The 9,035-nt window shown below is 46.0% G+C and overlaps 1 protein-coding gene across 1 annotated transcript in view; it reads left to right on the forward strand.

The window, feature by feature from the left end:
• STXBP4 (syntaxin binding protein 4) overlaps positions 1 to 3,826 on the forward strand; it is a 121,860-nt gene extending 118,034 nt beyond the window's left edge. The window contains exon 18 of the mRNA XM_081109612.1: positions 1,977 to 3,826. Within this exon, the coding sequence (XP_080965738.1) occupies positions 1,977 to 2,091 (115 nt within the window). The 3' untranslated portion in view covers positions 2,092 to 3,826. The remainder of the gene's footprint in view (positions 1 to 1,976) is intronic.
• Positions 3,827 to 9,035: the final 5,209 nt, after the last annotated feature.

Here is a 9,035-nt window from a genome sequence, read left to right on the forward strand (position 1 = left end):
GACGATGCGTTCTCAGTTCCCCTTGCTGTGGCATTCACGCCCCCTTATGTTACTCTCACTAGTATCTATTTGAAACCACTTTCAGTTTAGGCAGCTTTGCAGCTTTATAAAGGCCTTGTGATGGAGTTAACCTGTGCAGAATCAGCTGCGATAGTAATTCAGACCCCGAATTAGAAGTTCCATTCAATCACTTGAGATAACAGTCATGTGGATCCCTGTCCAGAGAGGAACGTGTCTCTGTACCACTTACCCAGTCAGCGGCTGTGCAACTGACGACGTCTGGGCCTTCCCACCTTCACCTTGATTCTTAAACAGCCTAACTCTTCTACCCAATCGTGAACCCATCAGTGATCTTCTTCCATGGAAAAATGCACTTTTAATATGTAAACAGACAAGCTGAACAAGTTTTATAGGGGGATATGGATAGAATTTAGAGTATAGGGTTGAAAACAACCCAAACGCAGTAATGACAGTGAAAGTGACCATTTGTACTAAGTCCAACATTTGCAGTTACCGTCATCGACAGCCAGTAAAGCAAGTGCATTTTATGACAACTCCCACATCGTGTTCTGTAGAACACTAGCCCTGTGTGTGCTCGTAAGGGCACACTGGTTTGAGAAAGATTGCATACTCTTGGAGAGTGCGAGAACACAGGCGTATATTTAAGGTTCTGGGAAATCCTGGAGTAAAGAAACCTACCTAACTATATCATATCTCAAACTTATTTGACCATAAAATTCTCTTCTCACGTAAAGACCCTTGGAACACACTTTGGGAAATGTTACCCTGTAATGTAGGAGATCTGTCCAGAACCACAATCCTATTTAATACTCAAAGTGCCAGCCCAGGAGAACTTGCCCTGAGACCTGCTGCTGCTTCTGAGGTTGAGTTTGGATAGGATCGGGGTGGAGGAAACTGAGCTAGGATGGATAAGGGCAGTGGGGTGAACCAGGACCAGAAAGAATATCCAAGGAAAAGAAACAGATCACCCTAATTCCAGAAGCTTCTGTCTAGCACTCAGGCACTGTGCCAGTAGCAGTAGATTCAGGACACCCATCCAGCTGCAGGTGTGTCGGTTACAAGTGCTGAGAAACGCCACCCACCAGGTAGGGGTGCCCTCTGTGATGTTTCACCACCACCCCAACATGCCCTGCGTCTTGTGTACACCCTTCCCTACCTCTGCTTGTGACCTTCCGGAAATGACTAGTCATCTGTTCTGAGAACACATTAGGCCCCGTAAACTTGGAGAAAAGAATCCATTCCCGCCCTCCGAGAGCTTCATGTGCAGTAAGAAGGCCTAAAAATAAACACATTTTATCCTACGGCATAATAACGGGTAGAGAGGGGCACTGATGGGAGGAAGCCGAGGAAGATGTGGTTCTTTAGACGCAGTCGCCTAGGTTATCCCAGTGGGAGAGGAAGACTGTCGCAGAGAAGGAAGCCCTGGTGAAGCAGGTAAAAACAAAGCGTTTCATAGGATGGAGTACGTGTCCGAGCCAGGAGGCACTGGCTGGCAGTGAATTTTTAGCAAGTGAGCAACCGTGAGGGATTTGTCGTTAGAAAGACCTCTTGGCTGGAGTGGAGCATGAATTAGAAAAGAACTAGAACAGAGGCGGAGAGACAAGCCATTCAGTGACCCAGGCAGTAGCGTCGGAGAAGGAGAGGAAGGAAGAGGGTCCAAAGAGGCTGCCCCAAGGCAGACACAGAGCGTGTGGCTGGTGACGGTCAGGTAAGGAGAGGCAAGGAATCCACGACGACTCACTCTCCTGCCATTCTTGTTACCAAAGGAGAAAAACAGACATGGTTTTTGTTGGACCTTAAAACACATGTAAGACGTTACAAAGATTGGATCCGGTCCCACCTGCTTCCCATCCCAGGGACTGCAGTCGGTCGAAGCGGTGTCACTGGGCCGAGTACTTGCATGGACGGGTGGGGCAAGCTTCCAGATTGTAACTGCGTTCCTTGTTCCCCTCAAGTCACGTAACACAGACCACGTCCTGGATCCACCCGGTGGCGAGTGCGCTGAGCCTGTCCTGCTCCGAGGAGAATGAGGAGGACTGCCCCCGGGAGCTCCCCGACCGGAAGAGCTGATGGTTTTCTGCAGGAAGCTGAGCGCCGTGGTCCTCTCGCATCTCTGTCCCCGTGGACGGCTCTCAGACGCAATGTCCAAAATAGGAACGAACACACTACGTATTAAAGTTGTGAGATGGAGGCTGGATTTAGGCTACTTTTGTAAAACTTTTGCTATAACTGTATACATTCACAAGGTCAATTGCCACTACAGTAGTTCTGTAAGATTAATCTAGTCCTATATTTTGAAGTCATATATAATGGCACATTTATATTTTGTATACTTTTTTTATGTAGATGTAGATCCTTATAATTTTATATACAGCTCTCTGGAGTATCTGATACAGTGAGTTCTATAATTAGGACTTAGTTTGGACAATTATGTGAACATAGTGAAAGACTTCATTTATTTGGTAATTCACTAACCTTTCACATGTGTATCTTAGGAGAGTGATTTAAGCAAGCTTTGGGCTTTTTTTTTTTTTATCACCAACAACTATCTCACAGGCTACTGAATACAGCCTGCATTTGTATGGGGCTTTCTCATTTACCTAATGCTTTCCTGGCCCCGTGTTCTTTAAACCACCCAGCATGCCCAGGAGGCAGAGCCAGGGGGTGATTTCTGTTCTTGTTTGTCAGCTCTGGAAATAGTGGTTCAGAGAAATGAGGCACCTTGTCCTGGAACTGAGGCGCACACCTAAGTCTTCTGATCCTCTGCCCAGCCCTTTGCCCTGCACCCTGCTGTCCCGGCAGCGGGAGGTCACAGCCCCGCACGCAGGGCACCTGGGTCTGTTGATGCAGCTGAGCTCCACGCTGTGCTCTCCGGTGGCCGCAGAGATTCAGGAGGCACCTCTTCAGCTAAACGTGGCCCCACATAACCCTTCCTCCTTCCCCCTCCTCCACCCCCGGGCCCTCACCTGGTAGGAACATTGTTTTTGATGCTTCATCAGGCTTCTTGTAGCAGCTCACATTTTTCCAAAGTAAAGGGCCTGCCTCCTGCACAGGATCTGCCCTGCTTAGGGTGCCCTTGCCCGCGGGCACATTTGAGGGGCACTGATGAGAAGAAGGGCATCCAGGAACTCCTCTGCTGTCAGAAGAGACATCCTGGAACGCTTCCGCTCTGAGTTCAAGACTGACATTATTATTGCTGGTGTCGCCCACCAGCTAATTATGCTTTACCTCTTATTTTATCTTACTGTAAGGATGCTGGGCCATTTCTGGCAGGAATGAGCCATTGAGGTGGAGTGCTGAAGATTGTCTCTCAGTGGAGTGATTGAACCCGGGGCTGGAAAATGGGGGGAGGGAGTCATTTTCAATGTCCTGGGCATTAGGTACCAACTGAATATGAACGAGGTATCTATTCTTATCCAATGTTGTATTTTTAGGTACTACACTTCAAAAGGGAGTAAGAATCATTCATAATCAGAATACTTGTTCCCAAAGCATGCCTGGTAACAGAGAAGCTGCTGTGCATCACTCTGGCCTGTGCTTCCCACTTCCTGGGTGCTGCTTGCTGGTGGGTAAAAAGCAAAAAGCTTCTCAGGTGGCCAGAATTGAACAGCTTCTCTTACATTTTTGAATTTTAAAAATAATCTATTTCTATCAAAAATCAAGTAGGATGGAATTGAATGAAGTTAAAAAAAAAAAAAAAAAAAAGCCCATCGCACTTTCCAGAGGTGTAGCCGTCACTAATATTTGATGAGTATTTTTACTCAAAGGAAATAAAACTGTTAAAGCAGCTTTTCTCTGGCTTACTATATTGTGGTCCGTTTTGTTGTTGTTTTTTCATGTCAATACATAAACCGATGTAATATTTCAAACGTCTGCATAAAGTATCACTACCCAGATAACCCTTGTGTAGCGTATAGCCAGCAAGCTATTGATGAGCCCTTAGGCTGTCTTAAGTTTTCTGTTACTAACAATGAATGTCACAGTGAACAGTCTTATGTTCATATTCTTATATTTATTGTATCCTTTTCCTCACATACCTATGTTCTCTTGCGCCAATATGTCTATAGTGGGAATGCATTGATTAAGTAAATTATGTCAAAGATAGGTTCATTTTGATTTTGGTAGCTATTCATACATTTTCCTCATAAAAATAGGATCAATTCACACTACCACCAATAGTGTATGAGAGCTGCTTTTCTCTACATTACTGGGCTTTTTCTGGTGCTAAGATTGCCAATAGCTTTCTGATTGTTATTATGCTTCGAAGAGTAGGTTTCTTTCCAAAGTTGCCGAGGACCTGAACTTTTGTCAACAGTAGGTTTAGATGTCCTTTAGCAGCAGACACTGATTCTCTCTGTGGAGGGGAATCAGCAGGAATTAACTCACTGGGTGTCGAGCACATCATTACCCAAAAATATTTACCTTCCCTCTATCATATATATGATAGTCATGAGGACCGACTTTTAACAGGCTCGCTTGGGTGCGAGCCTGTGGTAAAGTGGGAAGCACAGTACAAACACACCCACAAGTGCTTTGGGCCTCAGTTTCCCCATCTGTATAAGGAGGCTCACAATCCCCTGCCTCTTCCCAAACCAGTTCATCTCAGCCACCATTTCCGGAGCACCTGCTAAATGCCAGACAAGATGTAAGGACTTGAAGTTACCATACGAAGCTCATAATCCAAAACCTTTTTTCCTTTGTTTTTTTTTTTTCTCCAAAACTTTTTATTTTTCCTTAAAGAAATAAGAACTTAGGGGTTTGTTTCTTTAGGAACCCCCGAAGAGACGCCCTTTATCACTCTCTTAAATTTGAATAATTCCAAAATAATAACACCCTTTGAGTCGAAATGAAAGAAAGAAACATATGTTTGTAGGGCCTCTCCAATAGTGAATGCAAAGCAGCTGTAAAAATACAGGGTCGAATGACACTTTCATACACTGCCTGCAAAATGAGAAAATATTATTCTTTATCTAGGGCAAAGGGGATGCTTATATTTTCCCAGCTACGTGAAATGCAGTGTTGAATTCTACACGGTATAGGACAGAAAGCACTGAACTGACATTAACACAACTTTCGTGCTCTATGGCATGTGACCTTCAAGAAGATGAAAGGAACTTCGCATTGTTGAGGCCTGTGGAGCCTCACTTTGGAAATAAAACACCCAGGATGTTTTCACCACAACTCTCCACGTGTCATCTCATTGTCTGCATGGTGATTATGTCCCTACCCAACGCTGTTCTGTAATTGCTCTCTTCACAGGGTTTTTACATTTCAGTAATCCTGCTTTTGTTAACTTTTGTTCTTTGACTCCTGGGTTGGAGGGGTCTGAGGGAAAGTGCAATCAGATTAATTGCTCGGATCCTCTATTCCCATTCCTCCGTCACCAGGTTTTTGTGTGTTTACCATTTCACCCTGTTTATTTTTTTTACATTATTTATCTATTTGTAATGACCTTTCTTTTGTTTATTGTCTTCCTTAATAATAGGAGCAATAATGCGAGTAAGCTCCATGAAGGTAGGGATTGGTGTGTCTTGCTCACCGTTGTATCCTCAGGACCTATGGCAGTGCCTGTCGCGTAGTAGGTGTTCAATGCATGCATAAGACTTAGTTCCCAGCTTCACTCTCCTGCCTTTGCATTTCTTCACTTAAACACGTACTGCACTGCTGCAGGATGCCTGGCACTTTGCTAAGTACCAGGGGTACGATGCTAAACAGACGTTGTGATCCTAGCCACCTTGTGATTTGCATTTTAGGGAAAGAGCATTCAACTTAAATTAGCCAAAGCTTGAACTTTCCAGCCATTTAGTGTCCTTTGCCTCAAGAGAGAGGGGCGGCCTCAGAAAGCAGAGGGGTGCGTGCTCTGTGAGTTTTGAGGGGCTGGCTCCTCGGGGTACTGGGCAGGATTTATGATTGGATCAAAGATTGGAGAGCACACAGATGAAGAGGAGCAACGAAGTAAAACCCCTGGTCAGGGGGAAGAAAGACCAAAATGTTGGTGGGACTCAGAGAAAAGGGCGTGGGCCCCACCTCCTGAGGCCACCGTCCTGGGTGTAGCCAAACCCCAATGATATTTGTTAGTTCTGAGCGCAGAGGAGACCCAGTCCTCACTGTACCCTGAGCTGGAAATGACTGTGAGATTTGTCTAGGCCGGCCTTGGGCAACTTCAGGAAGCTTCCTGCAGCCCAGTGTCCAAATTAGGAAATCAGGTTGATTTCTATGCTCCCAAGGGTGACAGGAGTAGCAGGAAGACCCACTGGCCCTGAGTCAGGATTTCCATTCAACCCACATGGCCTCTCAGTGAAACCCAGTTTGGACAGTGACATGAGGCCGTCCACACCCAGAGCGCCGTGGACTAGATAAGCCGCCCAGAGTTTAGCAGTGACTCCAAAGAATGCAGGGAACTGCAAGTTGGCTGAGGTTAGTGTTGGTCGGGATCCTTTATTTCCTGCTCCTGATGTTTCCTTCCTGGTGGGGGGAGCTCGTTTAGAGCATCACTTCTGGCCTGTCTCCGCCTCTGCAGTCTCAGGCAGTGCCTTCCATGCTCAGTGAGACTGGAATAAAGAGCAAGACATGTAGGCCTGGCCGGCGTGGCTCAGTGGTTGAGTGTTGACCTAAGAACCAGGAGTTAACGGTTCGATTCCCGGTCAGGGCACAAGCCTGGGTTGTGGGTTCAATCCCCCCAGTAGGGGGTGTGCAGGAGGCAGCCTATCAGTAATTCTCTGTCATCATTGATGTTTCTGTCTGCCTCTCCCTCTCCTTTCTTCTCTGAAATAAATAAAAATATGTTTTTAAAAAGAGCGAGATGTACTGTTTCTGAAACATTTCTTAAATAGATTTCTTTTTCTCTGCGCCACGCCAACATTGCCTGTTTATTTTTGAGCTCTTTCTCCTTTATTTCCTGGATCATTGCAACGTTGGCAATATACCCTCTTCCCTCTCTCCCAGCCCTGTCCTCATCAATCAGTGCACCCACCGTATTTGTCAGAATTATCTTTCCGGAACACAAATTTGATATGTTGCCTATTATCTGCCCCCTTCTACTTTCTCTCCAGCCTCATTTTTCATCCTCAACTATCACTCAGACTATTTTCTCTGTCTTAGTAACTCCTCCTGCCTCATTTCCTCATCAGATTCCTTCTCATCCTCCAAGACACCACTCTCGATTCGCCTCTCCTGTGAAGGTCTCGACGCATGCCGCCCTCCCCATGCCTAGCGTTGGCCGGCTAGGGACGCCACCTCTGCAATTTTCCTGCACGTCCAGCCCCTCTTCCCACTCAGGGTGGGGAGGAGCGGGGAGTAAAAACTTCCACCCCAAGAGGAGTTGCTGACCTGCTTGTCCAGACACGCACTGGGTTATTGCACTTATTTGTTAATTTATTTTTATCCAGTGAGCTGGGTTACTGAGTCTCAAAAGCTTGGCATCTCCACATCGTAACAAAAATCGGAGTTCTGGCTAAAGGCAACTACTATTGTATGTCACGGAGGCTGTCCCACTCAACACCAGCAGCTGGGCCTGTGCATCCGGCGGGGCTGGAGGGAAGAGGGGAGATGGGCCACTGGCTCAGCTAGTCTGTGGTTTCTTATTTGTCTGCCGTTGCATTGGGTTGTTTGTATCCAGAGGTTAACTGGGAGGAGCCACGTTCTAAAATCCTACCTCAGCCCCCACCACTGCAAAGCTTTCAATAAGGCCTCGGCCATACTACTAGAATATTTGCAATTACTTTGTACAGGAACGGGAGATGTGTGTCTCTTACTGGACGTTGAGCCCTATTACTTAGAGTCCACATACTGCTTTTCATCTCTTGCACGAGACACGGCATAGTAATCCTCGATATATGTTTCAGAATACATTTTTAAAAGTGACTTCTTATTTTCAAAAACTTTAGCTGTTTCCTGCTTCTGGCAGGGAAAAGGCAAAGTGAATGAAAAGAGAAATAGGCTGGGTGTGAAGCATGCCTACACTAACTGGTTCCAACGCTGGAACAATGTAACGGTGCTGCTGAGGAAGGCAGGGTGCGCCGCCCGTTTGGCCATAAAACAGCGGGCTTGCAGCGGGGATGGCAAAGCACGTGCTCAGACATTGCCGCTTTGCCCAAGGTTTTGAAAAACCCAACAGAATGATTCGGGTACGGGAGGGTAGATGAAGCCCAAAAGCAAAATCCAAGATTAGTGCTTGGCAAGGCAGCAGCCCTCAGACTTCCGTGCGTGTAGGTTCATCAGTCACGCCGCTGAAGAGCCGGGCAGGCCCAAGGGAGCCGTGTGTTGCCACCGCGCTCTGCAAGTGCAGAAATGATCCCGTCTGCAGCGAAGCCCGCCGGGATTGCTGCGCTGTTGCTGTCCCACCGTGGAGAGATTCATTTTTCATCAGCAAAATGTGGGGGAGGGAAAACAGGAAGACAAAGCAACTGGGTGGATAATAGTGTTACCTTGATGTATAGAACTGGCAGGTCAGGTGTTTCTCAGGGAGGGAATAGGGAAAGATGTTTGTGGGCAGATCCCGTCTCTGTAAATCGAGTCGTTTGATCATTCAGGGGAGCAATCCATGCATTTCATCAAATGCCAGCTTTTTACTTTTGCGTGGTGATCCCATAGGTTACATAGAGTTTTGTGATCACCACAAAAAAATTTTTTTAAAGCTCACACCAAATGAAATGCATGAAGTACATCTGTGAATAGTAAAAAGTGCTCAATACTAGTATAAGGAAAATCTGAAAGAAATCGAGTGTGCATGCACACACTGTGTGTATGTGTATATGTGTGAATATGGGTGTGTATATGTATATACCATAGGTATATACTAGTACATACACACACTTTGGAAGAAAGGAAATATTTAATAGACTCAGGTCAACAACATTTCAAGGATATGACCAGAGTAGTGGTTCCTTACTCACCAAGGGAACTCCTGGTATGAGTCATAGACTGAGAAGTCATGATGTTCTCTCAAGTTTCCCACTCTTGCTAAGATGGTTCATTAACTATGTGCCTTCTGTCTCTTTGACTATCATATTTCT

Source organism: Myotis nattereri (genome assembly GCF_964212035.1).
Source record: "Myotis nattereri genome assembly, chromosome: 16".
Taxonomy (NCBI): Eukaryota; Metazoa; Chordata; class Mammalia; order Chiroptera; family Vespertilionidae; genus Myotis; species Myotis nattereri.